The 19,663-nt window shown below is 34.8% G+C and overlaps 1 protein-coding gene across 3 annotated transcripts in view; it reads right to left on the bottom strand.

Annotated features, from left to right (window-relative positions):
* The window catches only part of HIBCH (3-hydroxyisobutyryl-CoA hydrolase), a 47,411-nt gene that overhangs the window by 12,410 nt on the left and 15,338 nt on the right, over positions 1 to 19,663 (bottom strand). For all 3 annotated transcript variants that reach the window (XM_074910617.1, XM_074910618.1, XM_074910619.1), the window contains exons 7-11: positions 10,894 to 10,972; positions 5,819 to 5,964; positions 4,829 to 4,915; positions 2,794 to 2,852; positions 1,911 to 1,992 (exon numbers count right to left, since the gene is read on the bottom strand). In XM_074910617.1, coding sequence (XP_074766718.1) covers positions 1,911 to 1,992; positions 2,794 to 2,852; positions 4,829 to 4,915; positions 5,819 to 5,964; positions 10,894 to 10,972 — 453 coding nt within the window. The remainder of the gene's footprint in view (positions 1 to 1,910; positions 1,993 to 2,793; positions 2,853 to 4,828; positions 4,916 to 5,818; positions 5,965 to 10,893; positions 10,973 to 19,663) is intronic.

The raw sequence follows: 19,663 nt of genomic DNA on the forward strand, positions 1-19,663 counted from the left end.
ACTCCAAGGACAGTCATTCATTTACAAATCCCATGAAAGAAAAAAAGCTGCTATAAAGTCCTATTAAAGGCATGAAATAAGAAAACCGAAGAAGCAACAAAAAAGCCCTTTTTTTTCTGTTCAGGAATTAAAAATAAAAAAAACAGTTACACAAAATCATAACTTTGAAGTAGACAACATAGTTTTAAATTCTAAATTTAAAATATTAAACAAATGTACCCCCTAAACAACAAGGAACAAGAACTTTTTTTTTTAATAGGGGAGATCTGAGTTATGAGAATGCAGATGAAGGAAGCAAGTTGAGCAGGTTTGGGTAACTAGAGGAAACACGGCAGAACAAACTATTTAGTTATTGTATTTCAGGAACATGGTGTCTCCAGGCTCCTTGCATCTTTTGTAGTAGCAACTGTATTTTGAACAAAGCACCCTTTAAAGGTTATATGCTATTTTAGTATATCTTAAAATACCATAAAGTTGTATGAAATTAACTTAGAAAAAGCTATATGCAAATAATTCTTTAATTCTTTTCAACCTCCAGTGAAATTAATCAATAGTCCTGCAGAATTGTATTAAACTTTATAATCTACATAAAATACTGCCTTGTAACTCAACACTATAAAGAAATAAAAACCACCAAAAGTGACTATTAACATGCTATCAAACTGTCTCAACAGACCTTAATATGTACTCCCCGCCATCTATAACAGGGAAAAAAATGAAGAACTGAATTGTACAGCCTATATAGTTTGGGGGAAAACCATGATGGTAACATATGGTGGAATTCAGGTCTACAAACACATAAAATGATTATTCTGGCACTAGCTCATTTGACTATTTTATTCAATTCATTTGACTACTTGAATACAAGTGAGGAAAAAATTACCTAGCACTTTCATTCAATTTTGCTTTTTTAATACTTATGCTAAACTTCTTGCATTGTACTAGGGGTACTGATTAGCACAAAGATAACTTTAAAACTTCCTTTCTCAAAAACTGTTTGAGAGTTCCAGTGACAAAATGTTAAATCTTTAGTTAAAAACTAAAACCAAAAATGTATCTCTGTATCTGGGACAGGATGCCTAATGCTAATGATACTACATTATAAAATTATATTCCTTCTGCTCAAATGAAAGTCTGAAGATGATGGATGTTTTATTTTATTGCAAGAGCAGGATTTCATCTGTGAGCTGTAACCAAAGTTAAAACAGAGCTGCTGCTGGAAAAATGCTTGTGTTCTATCCAATTGTAAGTAGTGTTTGAATAGCTCCAAGATGAATGTTTACAAGGTACCTGAATACACATACTTGAAAGGAAAAAGAGCAAATACACACATTACTTATAAGTGAGTATAAGTTGCTTCTTGCTTTTGAGGCTGGAGTGTGTGTTAATTGTGTAGTATTACTGTACATTTTTTTGAGTAGTGACTACATCCAATACTCAAATGCATTACAAAGATCAAAAAACACTTTGTGATGATAAATTGCTTGCTGTTTATCCGAATAAGATATCTGGAATCAAAGAAAACCAAAACAACAGCTTTGCTTTATTCCAACCCTTGGCAATGAAATGAGAAGCTATAAAAGGAGCCTTTGTCACAAATAACCCCCTGATCATGGGGAAGGGAAAAGGAAAAGGGAGTTTGTTTTTTTTTTACTAGATTACAGTTTTATGCAGCATATGATGGTATTCACATTGCATGGTTTTACAGAGGAATATTCTTGTCTGAGTAGAACTACTGACAATTCCACAGGACTGTATGTCAGAACCTGAGGATCTCAGACCAGTGTTACACAGTTACTGGTGTTACAGAGTATTAGTTATGTTAATAAGGTGACTGAAGTCTGCCCCATGGTAAGAAAGTACAGAACCAGATTTAAAATCTCTAACAAAAATAACATAGAAGATGTTACCTCTAGCTGCTTAATGGCAAAAGGAGAACCATCTTGCTTTAATTTTTTAACAATTTCTTCCATACTATTTGCTGAAAAAAGACTAAAAGAAAAAAAAAAAGTTAACTGCTTCAGCCTTCCTCTTCCATATGAAGAGCTAGTAACACAGAAATTAGAAACAGAGTGTAACCAGCTGATTTGGCTTTTCTTAGCAATGTGTTCCCTGTTGTTCAGTTTTAAGTAACTCAGTTGACAGGCACCTCCACTTATTTATATAATTTCCTCCTCTCATTTATATAATCTCTAGCATTTCAATAAACCTCACTTACGAACTCTGATATTTATCCAGAAACTTAAATTACTACCATCAGTCTTATCTGTATTTTTATAACACAACAAATCTTTAGCTATCAGCTCCATTCTACTGGTTTGGTCTCAACATCTTTCATCTGTAAACCCAGTTACCACCATCCTTCTTCAAGAGTTTTAGCTGCTGCTTATCACTCTCCCTTATTTCTCCTTCCCTTTCTGATACAGAGAAGTTCAAACAATCATAAAAATGGCCTTATACCAATGAGTATAAATGTGCTACATAACATTTCCTGTTGAACTGAACAACTACTCTCGCAAATCCTCATCCATTTTCTATAGAAAATGTTTGTTTCAGTGTGCCATAGGGTAGTTGCTTAATATAATGGTGTATGAATCAAGCAAATACGCTCAAGTATTTAATGATGAGTGAAATATTTAATAAGCTGCTGATAAAGCTCCCTAAACACAAAGAAGTTTAAATGACCAACTTGAATGTCATCTCTATCACCTTATCTGTGGAACACGGATACTGTTACTGGATTTAACATCATGTTCTCCATCCAAAAGAATAAAAAAGAAGATTGTTAAATACCTGTTAATCTTCTCCATATGTTCATCAAGTACAAACTCCTTTTCTTGATCAACTTTGCTCTATTTAAAAAGCAAATACATATTTTACTTGGTTATTTTAGTCTAAAAAGCTTATCAGCACAGACAAATTTCAATGACTTGTGTTACAGAAATATCATATCATAACCAAACATTTAATATTCATAAGACACCGACATTTTCAATGAATTACAATTTTGCAGTGTGTATAAATGAACTTGACACTTTATCTTATGAATGTTAAAGATGATACCTCATAATGCAGTGCTTGCTCTGAGCTACTACGTATGCGTATGTGACTGGGTGGTTATCTTGTACACAAGTATTCATTGTTATTCTTGTTAATACATTTCTATCAAATACACTAAGAAAATCAGTGTAGATAAGTCTACTCAAAAACCTGAAAATGTTTTTAAAAATTTTTTCTTTAAAAATGTACTCGCATGTATATTTTTTTTAGAAGACAAAAAAAAAAAAAGCATTTATCTTCCTTATCTTTCCTCTGTCATTTTACAAAATTTTATTTTGACAACTAAACAGTGCAAAAGATCCATTGGCCTTATGTGGAAAGGCTGTCAAATGTTTCATATCTTCTGGCATTAAGGGGTTTAGGATGTAAGCAGATGTTTCAGTAACAGCAGCTGAAGCTGTGAACGGTTCCCTGTCATTTCAGCTCTCATAACTAACAATACACAGCTTCCTTTTCCATTCAATGTCGTCTCGTAAAGCAGTATACTGCAGCATATAATCACTCCTACTTCATAGCTTTCTATTTTGTCAAAATAATCAGTACTACTATGTAAATTAGTTTATCCCACTTATTTTTCTAATTAATCTTTATCTATGAATTTAGTAATTCCAAGCCAGAAATAACAGAGGCACTGCTCATTTTAAAGCCAAACAACTGTAATACTGATATTAAGTGAATACATTGAATCCTGATTTGACTCTAAAAGTTTCCTTTCTTTTGAAATAAAACTACAATGCACATCAAAACATCTAAAATAGTAACTGAATAAACTGATTGTAAAGCCAAACCCTTTTATTTTCATGCTGTTGTTACATGGGGCTAATACAAATACTAATTATGTATTATCAATACAGTTACATTCACCTCCAAAATCACAACAGGGAATGAGGGGGTTGGTCCACTGGGAAAACAACACCTTTCTCCCCCTGAAAATATTGCTTTAAGACCTCAGATGCTTTCCCTACAACATATCTGCACTCTGCTAATATCTATCCTATTGATAACTCTGTGCTTACTCATAGTCTTTCAATTATCTCAAGGTTACAAACATATAAAATATTTGAAAAATTAAAGGAACAACTTGAGCCTTTAAATTCAGGCTTCCAATCTGGACTGCAGATGGTCTGCATCAAAACAATGCTAAAATTTACATCAAATGCATCAAGCTAGCAAAATATTTCTTCAGGTTGATAAAGACAGGGTTTCTTGGATGGAAATACAACATTCACTTCCAAGTGAGCAATGTAGCATTTAATAACTGGTGCTGTAACTTCTGTAGCCTCTAGACTAGGCCAGTAGTTCTACCTCATTTGTGTTTGTCAGAATCCCTGAATTTCAGGTTAACTCCCCAGATTGCACTTGCCAACATGTACAACTGCCAGTCTGCTAGCGGCTGTCTATTTTGCCTTCTGCAAAGTGTGCTAGAAATCTAAGAATAACAGGGGAAAAATAAAGCAGCAATATTCTGCATCACACTACTGGCTGGAAACTTACATACACACATAGAAAGAGCGCTAGCTGATCACAATAAGAATTTGAGGGTATACAAAATGAATGAAAAGTGAAGAAAGATTTCAAATTTTAATTTTGGCCACATTAATCACGTAAAGACATTAATGCTACAAATTAGTATTTTATAGAGTGCAAAGAGTTTGGAAAGCCATTATTTTTTAACCATAAAACAAATGATCAGTATCGTGGATAAAAAAGAATTTGTATTTACATATATTTTAAAATTCTACTTGATTTCAGTAACTGATCAGATTACCTTCATATGGTAAGAGTTCAATAAGTCTGCAATATTTTCTGTTGAAGGAGATTTCAGTGCTATCAGGTCTTTCTCTAAGGCAGGTAGCTATTTAAAATAAAAATTAAAAGTAAGTAAAACAAATTTTATTTCTTGCGTTATTACTGCTGTGGTAATAGTACTATATAGTGTATATGTATATAAACAAATACACCCCCCAACTTTCAGACGGATCTTGAAGAGATACCAAGTAAACAATACAAGGAGCCAGAGTTCACTTTTCAGTGTTGATCCATATGAATTTAACTGTCTGCAGTGATCAACGAAGATCTCTGCTTCCCAAGCAGACCCCCAATGCAGTGCTACAGCTGCAGCAGGCAAAGCCAGCCTACAGCAGGCTGAGAGGAAAGAGCAGGAGCCTGGCAACCATGCTGTGCTCAAAATGGTATCTAACCAGCTCCGCAATGATAGTCATGGGTCTTTACACAGCAAAAAGCAAGTCATTGTTTCTTCTTCACCTATGTCCATGCAAGTTACTGGAACATTACGACCCCGACTTTATCACATATACTCATTTTTACACGTTCTTACAGCAACTGTAAGAAACAAATAGGATATCTGTTAAGGAGACTGATAAAGAACACATTAATGGGGTGTTACTTAGATTAAAAACTTTGCAGTTGTATAAATAATCTCTGATTTCAGACACTGTTGTCTAAATTGTATGGTTTTTTAAGCAACTTCAGTTATGCTCAGTAAATCATGCCCTTTGACAGCAGAAGCATGAAGACAGCAACATTTGCTCCCTCTTGCAAGCAAAGCTGTCACTATCTGGCAAGTGTTGTAATGACAGCTTGAGAGTATTTTACAATTCCTGTTCACAGTGCATAGCCAGCTAGTAATTGTGCCTCTGCATACACCCAAGTTGCTAAAAGTATATTAGTGTGCTACACAACTCAAACTAGTTACAGTTGTAGGCTGCGCCCTTGCTAGCACTGGTTAGGAGCTTACCTTTTCAGATTCTACAAAATGTGTAGCGATACCAGCTTTTAGTACATCTCTTCCTTTCAGCCTAAATCCTGTTAGTGCAAGGAAACAGCCAATCTTTCCAGGTAGTCTTGGCAAGAAATACCCTCCACCTACATCAGGAAAAAGGCCTGTAATAAACAAAACCAAAAAAAGTGAAGGGAGAGAAGAACTTGTCCTAATCATGCATGTAACTTAGCTATTTCTTCTTGTTTCACTTCTATCTCCCTGACTTAGGCTGGGCTCTCTTGTCCAAATTTCTCCTTGACTTGGTTTGACATTTCTCTGTCATCAAAACCTTCCTGAAAGCAAACTCTTGAACACCTTTCAAACTGTATCCTTTCCAGCGGTACATAATTTACGAACAGATACCAGACAATAGTCTTCGTTCTATTTGCCAACAACTTGAGACATTTTTAGATCTCTGAAGAATCAAGCATGTTCTCAGCAAAAACCAGAGCTGACACAAAGAATTATGAAATAATTTGTGCAAACTCAAACAGGATGCTGCTTTTTCTCTGAAATCTTTTAGTACGATAAAAATATCAAACAATGATGAAGTGCCCCCTGCACAGCTAAGTTTCAACAGATTTTGGGGCTGAGAATTCATTAATAGATCAACAATATTGCCAGGGTCTTCCTGAAGGTGGAGGCACAAGATGTTGACCTAATACCTGGCTCTTTGACAGGACTATGACTAACCCGCAATTTAAAAAAATTCTAAAAGATTCCAGTTTCGTGACAATCTTACTTTTTTTTTTTTTTTTTTTTTTAAATCCACAGAGTAGGGTAATTTCTAAAAATTCAAAGCTGTGAATAAATTTTAAAATACTTTTAATGCATGTAATTGAAAAATATATAGCTACTTTTATCAAAGTTTAAATATCTAATATAATTTCCTTGTCAAGATCTACCTTATTCTGTTATATAGATTAATCACCTACAAAATAAATTCAAACATTTTTTGTAACTTTTAACATTCTTAAACTTAAGAAAACTTAAGCTTAGCTGTATCAATCTTGGAAATCAAAATGGAAAGCAGCAGTGTCCAGTTACTACTACAAAATAATCACTCATGGGGCATTCACAAAACTGAAAGTCTTCTCATGAAATTAAAGATGTGATGTTGACTTTTTCACTTTGAGAGACATGAAAATAAATGAGAAAGAATACAAATGAGCAGTAAGAAACTCAGAAAACACTTGCCAAAGCAGAGAGATTAACTGGAAAGATTAAGATGTACGTAAGGAGTTTAAAATGGGTTCTGATAGAAGGTGGTAATTTTTCATTCACAAGTAATTGCTTTCAGTCACAAAAGAGTCTATGTGCTATAGAAAGACCCTATTACAAGTATCTTAAGATGTGGGAAATTAGGGGTCCCTGAATATTCCTCCCCCATAGGAAAAGGATGGGAACCGATTGGAGCCACTTCATATCAGTCACAGTTGTAGTATTCTATTCCCTTTCCCACTGACGTGCATGTTGCCATTAACTGATTTATTCCTCATCCCACAAGCTACTGAGATATAACAGCTCTTCTCCTAAAATGCTGAATGTCTTGTTTGCACCCTTTAAAAGCCCTAAGCTGTATTAACCCCAATTCATCACTTACCTTCTTTTTCATCTGTACGCACATTCTGAAGAGTCTGTTCTGCATTTTACCTTCTCAGTTTGAGCCATCATAGCTATAATGTTGATGCCAAGACTGTCATTTAGTTTTATGTTTCAATTCATCCGTCTCCCCTTGGATATCCTACTACTGCAAAAGATCCCTCATTTCAAAATGAAACTTCTCTTACAAATGTCCTCCAAAGCAAAAAGGCAATTACGTTATTCTCCTCATCCACCAGGACTGCAACAGCAACAGCCTTTTCCTCTGTGCTGTAATTAAAATATTGATGCTGAAGTCCTATTCTCCCCATGCTCCAGTAAGTTTCCAGAGGACAAGTCATCTTCCTATTGGGATCTATAGGGCCCTTCCGCATGGCCATACACAGGGAAATTAGTTCTAAATAAATTGCGAAGTTGATTAGCTTCAGTTGCTTTAGGGGTGAATAAAATTACACTGAATGGTTTCTTTAATTATTAAGGAATTTACAAACAGGTTTAGTGAAGATGTAACTAATCCACTTTAAGCTTACTTGGTTGCATAAACGTAGTCCACTATAGATTCTACTGTATCCTTTTCAAGGTCCATGTCTTCCTTTCATATCATTTTACTCCTCTTGTCCCTGTTCTGTGTATTCTTCTTAATTCAATAATGCTTCGCATATGTTTTTGCTTGCTACTGGGTTTCTCCTGAAGTATTTCATATACTTGATTTTTTTCCCTTTTGATAACATTTACCAATTATTTCTCAAATCCCTACTTAAATAAGAGAAGAACTGGATGTCTGCTGGGAGTGACCAGGAGAAAAGCCTATGCCTGTAACGCTGACTTGCAGTCTGTGCTCTGAGACAGATGCAGCACGCTTCACTGTAATCCCAAGTATGAAACTCTGCAGTTGCCAACCATAAGATAAAGGAAGCACTACTACATTCCTACCTTATCTTGCAGATGTGGTTGGAGGTTTATTTGTAAATGACTTCTAGAAAGCTAAAAACTTATAGAGGATATAGAAGAAAATGTCCTCTTATTATAACATCACCTTAAAGCCCACCTCTTACAATATACTTTCATCCTTTGTTCTTCCCACGAGTGGTTCTTCCACACCCTCCTACATCTAAGCTGCTTTCCAGTGCTTGACCTTATCTATGTCCGTTTCAAACTCCTACAATCTAGAATTGCCTTTTACTTCTATTTGCAAAGTGGCATATCTATCTATATCCTTTTATTTATGGTGGTGTATAAATGCAGAACAATTGTGTGAAAATGTAGCAGCTGAACGAATGCTTTGTTTTCATTTCACAGCAAAAGTGTCATCCCTAATGAAATCAGTGAACATATGAAATAATAATCAATTAATACAGTATCTAGACAGCTAGACACTTTAAACATACACCAAAGAGATCAAAACAGCTAAGCCCTTAAATCCAAACAGATTTCAGTGGGTTTACTTCTAACTGATCCTAAAAAGGGTTTTAATTACTTTCTTTCCTAAGCAAGTTCTAAGCTTTTCCTTTACATGTCTTCACAGTCTATTTTGGTTTAAATAAGTCCTTGTCAACACAAGAAATGTGTGTAAAGTATATAATTTTTGTTCCTCATATCTTTACCAAGAAGCAAGTGAAGAAGGAATTTTTATTATTAGAAAAATTTTATATGCCAAAGAACCTCTCTGTTTAGTTTAAAAAAGAAAAAAATTGTTTTCTTCAATTGGTTTTCTTGTACAACGACTGATTATGAACTTCAGGAGTTTAGCAAATTCATGCTGTATTAATGCTTGAGCTACTTAGTTTACTATGTTTTCCTTCAGCAGAGAAAAATATTTGGAGGGCTGCAATAGTTTTTCTTATCCCAGAGTTATTTGTTCAGAAAAATTATATGACATTTATCAGCTAGCAGGAATTGCTCTAATATTTTTTTCAGGATTTAAAATTAAAATGAGCTTGCTTATATTTGGAGGGTTTATTATGTTTTATTTGACTTGACACTCACAGCTCATTTGATATTTTAAGAATTTCAGAGTAAGTCTTCTGTAATGTTTCATATAGGCTGGACAGCAATAAACAATAGATGTGTAAGACACCCTTTAAAAATATGAAAAATGCTAGACCTTTTAAGCATTGGTAACAGGGGACACTACAAAAATCCAATCATTAGCTAAACGTGCATTTTAACTTTAGTTGTAAATGACATTATTGTACTTGAAACATTCTCGTCAAAAGCAGAATATTATAACTTTTATTCTCTTTTCAGAATTCAGTCCTGATTTTTTACATTATTTCTTAGTTTTAACACTATGTAACTGTTTGGAAATTCTTTTAAGAAAATAATGGTCAGTAGTCCTTACAACTAATTCTTTGAGGTGAAACTAAGACTGAACCTAATAGCATCAAGTCTGGTGCTATTTAAGATGTCTAACCACCAGATAAGGATCTCTATTCTGAGTAAATGTGTTCAACAGGGCCACATATGACCGACTAGCCTCATTCTCCTGCTTGAGAACATAAAGTTAAGAACAGCTGTAATCATCCTTCAGATGCCTTGCCTTGGAAAGATGTAGAAACTAGAAATTTAGCAGGAGGAAAATGCAGGATGGGTTAAACGTTTTAAGCACTCTTCATAAACATTGTTGATAAGCAGGGAGAAAGGACTTGCATGCTGATGAAAGCATTATGCCAGACAATAATAGGTTCAGTGTGGATACCCTGTTGGTGCCAGGATTGTCTTGAAGGGAAACATCAACAATTTCACAGGAGGGTTTACTTTAAATTGACTGACTTTTCTTGAGCCATACCACGATCTTCATATAGCTTTGAGACACAACATTTTCTTTTCTGTTTCTCAGAGTTGACAAAGAGGCTATAGGATCAAACATTAGAAAATACAAGGTACAAGTTGCTATTTAAAAAAAAAAGATAGTGACACTGTGATCTTGCCGCACACAATCAGTATACAACTGTAATGGGTCTACATTAATACTTTACAATAAAAGCTGGAATTCCAGAATCTGTATCCTTAACATTGCAGATCAGCTTGTAGTACAGCCAGTTTTGACTGCTACTGATTTCCAAATGTAAAGCTGACATACTTGCACTGGGATCTTCAGACTTTTTCTGCCTACATCTGTAGCTAAGACTTAGTTCCTCAGATCTACTTCCATTTTTAAAAACTTGTATCCTGATAGTCTTTGTGTCAGTCTAGACAGTAAACCCCAGGTTAAGAACCTCAGTGATCAACCTCCCAGAATACAGATGAGTTTCTATTAATTTAATAGAAAATACTTTCCATATATGGTCATCTCTAATTCCTTTTTAAAATTCTTTCATTACTGCCACTGCTTTCAGTCAAAGACGTTTCATCCTGATAACACAAACAGTGAAACTTTAAACACTTTATTTCCTAACACAACATAAATGTAATGTAATGTAAATGTGATAATCTGTTAAAATACTTACCTATTGCTGTTTCTGGCATTGCAAAAAGTGTCCTTTCCGTAGCAACTCGGAAATGTCCATGGACTGAGAGGCCAACTCCCTATGCATGGAGCACAAGCAAAAGACACAGTTATAAAATTACCGGTAAAAATAATCATAATCATGACCATAACCCTATGCAACACACCCCTTGCTTTGCTCTACAATTAAATAATACTAGATTTACTATGCACAACTCAACAGAACATTAAAAGGCCTTTTACAGTTCTAACACTAATACTACCTTTATGATTTGGCTGAAATAGCATTCTATCCTTTAAAAGACTGATGAGTCATACAGAGATTAACTTCAAAAACCCATGAGTGACAGCAACAGAAATGAGTGACCCCATTTTCTCTATATACTAGTAAGAGAGTTGACATCCTTTTGCTAATGTCATCCCATCTATAATTTTTGCTCATACGTCAAACCACCAACAAAAAATATGCCAATACTTTTGGAATATACATGAATCGCACAAAGTTGTAATTGTAATAATTTTTAAAGAAATAATAATTAATTATTCTTATAATGTGAGAATTACCTACTTTATCAATACAAAAGTATTTTAAGCAGGAAAAGACTTTGGCATTATTGATTAAAATTCAAATTATGTGGTTAGAAAGTCACTTAACCTGGGGACTTTTGTTCTCCAAGTCAGAAATCAAATTCACATTTCTAAGTATCTAGCCCTCCTCTCTAGCAGTCCTTCCTGATGAGACACTTCCCTCAAGAGCAGAAGAGCTCCTTATGTTGTCTAACACATATTTGCTGACTTAGGCAATGAGCAACAGCAAAACCCAATAAAAATATATGTTTTCTCAGTTCACACAAAATTAATTTAATTTAGATAAATGTTCAAGAGGTAAACTGACAAATTTAACGAAAATTGGTTATCTGACAAAGTTACTATTATTTAGTAATAATATTTGAAGTAATCCAAGAATATTGGGATTGCTGGGCACAAGCACAACATACAGGCAAAGGAGTCTCACTTCTCAGCGCTTATCTACATGACACATAATAGAAGTGTGTGTTAGATTCTACCTGGAGGCAAAATCCTCGACCAAATATTTCACAAGAAGTTTCTTCATACAAGTATTTTTTCTCTCATCCTTTCCACTGTTTCAGCTTACTTCCTTTCCTCACTGTTAAATTCCTCTTTACTTAGTCCTTCTATGCATCCAATTTTTCTGTTAAAACTAAGATATCTTAAATATCACTGGCCAAAAGAAGTAGTGTCCAGTGAAGATATAATAGATTTTTAAGTAACATTTCTAATTGTTTAGATACTAGAAAAATGGCATTTTACCCAACTAAGGCTATTAGTCTTCACAAATGTCTTCAAAGTATTTCATACTTTCCATCAAAAACAGTGAGATTAATTGGGTGATGCTTGGACCAGCATTATATATTTGATAGGCTTTTAAGGAGAGACTAGAATATAGCAGGACATCTTTCCATTTTGCTTAATCTTTGGGTGGGTTTTACATTAAAATTTTAAAAAATTACCTCAGTTTAATAAAAATTACATCCATTTTGTCATACCATTCTCAGGCATTCTTCCCTGGCCTCTCCTACAGTTCTGCCCAGCAAGAAATGAACTGTCACTGCTTATTCCATTAGGGTGATACATGCCTAAATTAGAAAATAATTTCAAGGTTTTTTCTGGAAAATCAATATCTGCCAGTCTTGAGTTTTAACACAGATGTATGAAGTTTTAAAGATTTCAGTCTATCTTCCTGAGAAATGGACACTTAAGGTAACTGGTTATCATACTTTATATCCAAAGTCTGAGTCAAATCTATACACATGCAGTACTGCTGTTTCAAGAAGACAAACAGAATTTGAGCAAATATCTGTATCTTATTTGCACAGGGTACAAACTTATGTCTCATCCCTTACCCATCCTTCAACCCTTTCACTTGAGGACTGGTCAGAGGTTGTAGATCTCATCTGAGCAGCAATAGCCCAGTATTTAGTTCTCTTGCAAATGCAAAGCTACATGTAAAGCTCCCTTCACTCCTAAAACTGCTCTATAATTCTTAAATGTGATTTCACCACTCCCAGATTTTTTTTTATATCATGACTGCCTATTTTCACTATATTTGAAAAAACCTGCTATTTTTATGCATGTTCAGCAGTGATGACAAACTTTTTGTAAAGATAACGAAATTTTTAAAAAATCAAGCCCATTTTGATCTTTCTAGTGCCTAATTTTTTTTTTTCCTAGTCCCATATCTAAGACAAATACTATCTATCATAAAGCATTTTTTCTGGCTGATTTTCTAGACAATCAGAGGTTTTTATAAGGACTCAAATTTTCAGCTTGAGTAAACAAGACTACAAAGAAACAAAGACTATAGAGTGTGAACTCCTTGAACAGAGCTTCTCTTCCAAGCTTGTTCTTTTTTATAATGATAAAAATAACTATAGTTTTAATAATAAAAAGTTTAAAGAGGTAATTTTCTTTTGAAAGAAGCACTTAAATCAGATTTCACTTTCTCAAGTGCTTAAGTCATAATTGGATTTGTTTTCTAGATAGCCTTCAAGTTTTATAGTATGGACAAGAGCTTAATTTCAGATGTGTATTTAAAAGACTAAAACTGTATTTTCTTTTCCATTATAAAAAAAATGGTGCAAATATGTCCTTACTTCTTAGATGATCATTGCTAAATAATGGAATATTAAGATAAAATTAGGAGAGAAAAATGAGTTAATGTTTTGAGGGTACAAACCCCAGTAATTTATTAAACCAGCGAGCATATGCTTTTGTATGTTTATTTGCAACTTCCCAAATGGTTATTTTAACACATTCACTGTATGTTTAACCTTCTTCATCTAATACAGAGGACAGATGCTTATTAGTTTAGTACTATCCTGTGTAAAGACAAACTCTTCCCGTCAGAAGTCTAAATGCATTTCTCCTCTATTTCTGCATTTTATATCTTTTTTTTTTTTTTTTTTTTTTAAATTTAACTGAAATCTTACAGAGCTAGAATCCCACCTAGGAAGCCCTTCATACTATTAAAATATCTTCATTTGCGCTTTGTTCACTTCACCAAATAGTTCCAGCATTTACACATACAAGTCTTAATGCTATGTCTTTATTAAAATATATCCTGCCCTGTCAGCGTTCTAACTTTCACGATCTTAAAATATACACTAAAGCTAATGTCTTCCTTCAGACTTTTCTGAGATAATAGATTCCTATGGTAGATCAGACTTGGTTTTTAATCAAATAAGACAGTTTATCTTAATTAAGTTAGTTTATCTTAATACTGTCATGAAAACTTTTTTTTCCACTGACATCCAAATGTTTGAACTTTGTAAAGGATACTTAAAGAATGAGACTAGAAGTTAGGGAGTTAAGACATGAACGAGCAATCAATTTAAGCAATCTTTCTGTAGGGTTTACATATTAATTAATCAAAAATACAGATAAGAGCAGAAATGGTGGTCTGACGGTGTATTACTGGAGATAGATTTGCTGTGAAGGTGTTTGGTTACAAATTACAGATTTATTACTACATGGATATTTAGACATTAATCTTAAAAACAGCGTGTTACACCTTCACTCAGTGCACCCCAAGGAGGCACATAACATTACAGGCAGTTCAGTCTGAATTCCACAACAAGCTTCTGAAAAAGCCAGTAGAGTATCTGAATTTTCCTTCCCATACACATGATTTCCTACTCAATGCCGTATTTCAGAAATCATTATGTGACTGTGTATAGAAAATTTATCATCGATTTCCATTTTTTCTCATGATGAATACAGAACCTTATTAAAAGTATTTTTCTGATCAAAACCAAGATCTAAATTATTGACAGATGGAGAAATGGAATACAGCTACTATAAATCTTAAAAGTTAAGTTGTAGCTGGAAGGCAGTATTATCTTAAATTGAGAATGATGCATATTAGTAAATCAGAAAACTTGTCACGTCTAGGGAAGTTATGAAATTGAGGGCCACCACAACAGAGAACCATAAAGAGCAAAATAAATACGCCCTTCCTGAACGACGTGCGTAAACATCTGTTCACATACAGAAAAGCCACAGCGAAACCATAAATCACACTTGTCCATTTAGTAAATAACCTAATTCAGACTGTGAAAGAATCACTGCCTAGAAAAGTGTAAGTGACAGAATGAAAGAAATACAATCAGAAAAGGCCTTTGGGAATGTTGTTTGTATCATCTTCACTAGACTAATAAAGAATTTTTAGCTGTTCAAGCAAACAATTTTATGATAATACCAATACTGTCTGCAATGAAAGTCCTGTTGTAACAGTTCACATCCAGTGATTACACTCACATTTAACTACATGAGAATACAGTTCCTGGTAGGGCTAGAACCATAAAAGAAATGTGGCAATCAACAAACAAACTGAGCGTAACACAACAGGCAAATATATCTGAATACAGATGTGTAAAAATAGCCAAGGTGCAGCAAAAACATTTTCAAAAGCAATAGCTGGCAAAGTAAGTGGGTGGAATTGATTCAGGAAGCAGCAGGAGCTTATAGCTATGTTAGATCAAAAATCACTGATGTAAGAGCATTACCCCCTGCATCCAGACACAGCAAATCTTAAACTGCAACAAAATTAATCTTCGTTCATCATTAATGTTATGGGCCACTCCAAAGCTTATAATTCATTTTCATCTGTAGATACTAACAGACAAGAAGACTTAGTGAACCAGAGCAACACAGCGTAACAGATCAATCTGGACTAAGAATATCACTTTCTTTGGTTGATGACATATAAATCAACTCTATACAAGTATTTTTAAAGTATCATTAAAAACCAGTGCTTTTTGTGAACTTTTCAACCATTTAGTGTGGTATTTTAAAGCATAAAATATTAATGTAATATGATTTCAATATAAAATATTAATTTCCAGATACTGATTATGTATTAAAGATTCTCAGTGCAAATACCTACAGGCATACAGAAGCACAATAAGCTGACTGGAGATAGATTATCTGTAATAATATCTGATGTCTCAGTCTTACTCCCCTGACCCCAAATTGTTTAAATAAATTGGATCCAACTATGTTAATAGTAATCATTTAGGTCAGGTGGTTCTTACAGTGAAACTTAGAGGAAAAAAACCATCGACCATTCTGTACACCAGTGCCGCTACAATGAGTGTCCTTTATCAACAGGATTTAGACTGAATTTTTAAAAGCCCCGTTTAGATTTTTCTACTACCAGCCAAAACTTATCAATGATCTCAAAACCGGTTTTATTAGGATATTTATCTGCAATAGCCATAATTTTTTCCCCTGCATAATCTGCAGGGAATGATCCAGTCTTCTGCTGGTGAGCACCCATACCAGTGTTGTGATCCGTCCTAGCAGAGCACACGAAGCAGCGGTGGCAGTTCAAGGCATGCCTGTGCAGTAGGGGTGGAGTGCAGAGTGCCTGCACTTTCATGTCCTCCCTTTCCATATAGGTTGGCTCCTCCAAGGCAAAAAGCAGCAGGTTGAACGGTTCGGTCTCATGGTCCAGTCTGGCCTACAGACACTGCGGCTCGACCACCATGACACAAACATAAATACTTCTCCCAAGAATTCCTCATGATTACTCAGAATTTTCTGAAATAACACCCTTCCAGAATTAAGAGTATTCTCCTTGTTTCTTTTTCACTACCGTGTATTACTTTCTAAGACTTACATTTAGTAAGTCTGCAAAGTTTCCTGGCATCAACAGATACATCTGTTAAAAAATACTCTTTCATGTCAGAGGAAGCAGAACTTTTTATGGACATAAGACTTCTGCTGCAATAGAAAGAAAAGAGAAGATGTAAGAAGACTTAGATCTGAAGAGCCTACAGCAAAAGTAATTAATTACTAGCAAGTGAAACTTTTTCTAGTGTTAAATTTTAGAGTACTCTTTTTTTCCCAATGTTGTTCCCCAGTGTCTCCCTATATAACTGTCCGTGTATGCTCAGCAAAAAGGTAAGAAGTGCGTTTTTTTATTATTTCTGAAATTCTGGAAGACAAGCTGTGTCCTTTTGTCTCTCTGTATCACCTAAAAATGTAGCTACTACAAGAAATCTGCATGTCCACCTCACCACATCTTAATGTCTGCAGGGAGGACAGGCAAGTGGGAGGGAAGCCGTTTCAGCAATTTGCATCAACACAGAATTAAGCTTTTAGGTTTTATCTTAAAACTGAAGAAACACTTTTTGTTCTTCAAGACAAGCACATGCAACAAAACTTTATTTAAACGGGGGCACAGTTATTTGGGATGACAGGAGTGAAATGAGGGGATTTTGTAATGATGTTCTATTTCTCAGGAAAAAGTGCTTAGAAAGTATAAAACAAATTAAAACTAATTCAAGGAGAAAATGAGCATTTAATTCTTCTGGAAATGATAAAAATTAGCAGAAATATGAAAGGATAGAGAAACAGACAAAGATAATTATTTTCAGAACTTTTTTCCTTGATCTATAATAAAGGGAAGGAGAGAGAAATAATGAGATAACTCTCAACATGAGACTAGGCATCTACATGAAGGCCTAGAATTAGAGAAAAATAGTGGAACTTTTAGCAGGAAAGAGTTTAGTGTTAAATGGAAAGAACAAATCTGTGCAGAACCCTGCAAAAATCTCTGCAATGACAGTGCAGAGGTAGGAAAGTTTTCCATGAAGCCAGAAATAAAACCTCCTTTAAACATACACTGGTTTCAGACAAAAATAATAATCTAGAATGTACAGCTTAAAACTTCAACTTTAGTCTCAGAGTAGACAGTGATATTTGCTCTATGATGCGATCTATATGATATCACATTGCACAGGAATGCAAACGCTTATTCTGTAATTCTGCAATACTGAGTGCAGTATGATTGTATAATACCAACATCTGCACAACGTACCTCTAGGAAGTCTGCCTTTCTTTCCTGGGTGTAAAGTAGTGGCATCTATTCCTTTTCTTAGTGTACATTAAGCAACTCAGTCATTGTAGAGCTGGGAGAGGGAGGGGGAGAGGGGTTTTACTTACAGCACCAGTACTGACCCATAATTTAAAATACATGTTTTTAAGACAGTGCTTTATAATAAGCCCTGTGGGGAATAACATCACATGCAAATCGTTGCATTGTTGAGTGGCTATTTGTTGTTGATGTCAAGAGCTGCTGATATTATAGTCTGATTAGCTACAAAATGAAGTGCACCATTTGTCCCTAGGATCATACGCAGGAGCTTAGCAGGCAGACCAACGTGCCAGATGGTAAATGTATTGTAATATCAGCAAAGAGCAAATCCTTTCTTAGTATTGCCTCAGCATTGTTTTCAACGTCCTATATTACAAAAGCTAAGTGGTACACATCAGTCTCACAAAGGTTTGTTTCAAAGTACAACAAATAACTATGTGAAAAATCTGTATTCTATTTTACAGAAAAAGCTATCTTCAGCTTTGAAGCACTGGCAACAAAACAGGCCACAAGCTTCTATGTGGTATACATCCATGAGTTTCCAGGGGGAGGGGGGAGAAGGGGAGAGGAGGAGAGAATTGGAAAGCAGCTTATCTAGGTTTAGTATGACAATTACTTTTACTTCAGGGTAGATTTTAGAGCATATATTAAAACCAAAGATGTTCAAGTTTCAGAGCATTATGACTGACAAGAGGCACTGACATATTTATAAAAAGGAAGAAAAAGAATCAGGAGAAGTCCCAAGAAGCGCTGACATTTTTAAGTTTGTTTCCTTGCTGTAAAAAAGGGTTAAAGGAGTAATGATAGAAGTGCTGTGCTATGTAAAATAATAATTTTTCATGAACTTTTATATGCTGTAGTTATGGTAGGCATATATGTATTCTAATGACTAATAAGCCGAATTTCTATAGTTTGCAATAAAATTTGCACCGCACATTAAAGAACAAATGAATAGCTATTTGTTCTGTAAGCAATATCCATGAATGCACATTCCTATAATTAAAAATTGTACACGTGTGCAAGAAGTGTGAGATATTTCAGATAGTTTTTCAGAGGTTAATTCTGATGTTTCCTAGTTTTTGAATGTTAGTCTCAAATGCTGCTATCCACACCTCTGTATGAAAGCTATATGCACACAACTTATAGGAATACTTCCTAAAAGCAAATAAATAAAAACCAGATGCAAAGACATATTACAATGTGGAGGAAAATGGGGAGCTCCCCCCCCACATTGTATTTTATACATTTTATACTTTATACATTTCTGAGAAATATCAGAAGACATTTACACATTTACAGAGCAGCTGCAATTATTGTAGCCCATCATATTTGTCTGGCTGCTTTTTCTGCAGATTCTCTATTAACAGCTCATAGTTCAAGTGAGATCATGATGAAGTAAAGCAGCCAGTTGTCTTTACACTTCCTACCTTCCTCTTTCAGTCTTCACTCACTTCAGCTAAACATACTGAAATGCCAATATTCAGTGGTTTACAAGCTTTTAACTTTAGTTTTAGATACAGGTTCACAACCTTAAATACTTTTTACTGAAAAGAACAGGCAAACATCAGGTGTTACATTCACAATGATTTTGTTTCACTAGTCTGCAAGAAAAGATAGCAATGCCAGGCAACTTGCTCAGAAGGAAAGACTGTCTGTGTAGATGTCCATACGCACGGATGGCACAGGGAGCGAGGGCAGAGCCTTCTCTCTTACATTACTGGGAGCTGGTTTTGGCAGTGGGCAGATTCAGGCTGTGGACCACTGAATCTTTAAGACTTTCCCTCCCTTTCCTCCTCCCACTGACTGCAGC

This window comes from Athene noctua, chromosome 7 (assembly GCF_965140245.1).
Source record: "Athene noctua chromosome 7, bAthNoc1.hap1.1, whole genome shotgun sequence".
NCBI lineage: Eukaryota > Metazoa > Chordata > Aves > Strigiformes > Strigidae > Athene > Athene noctua.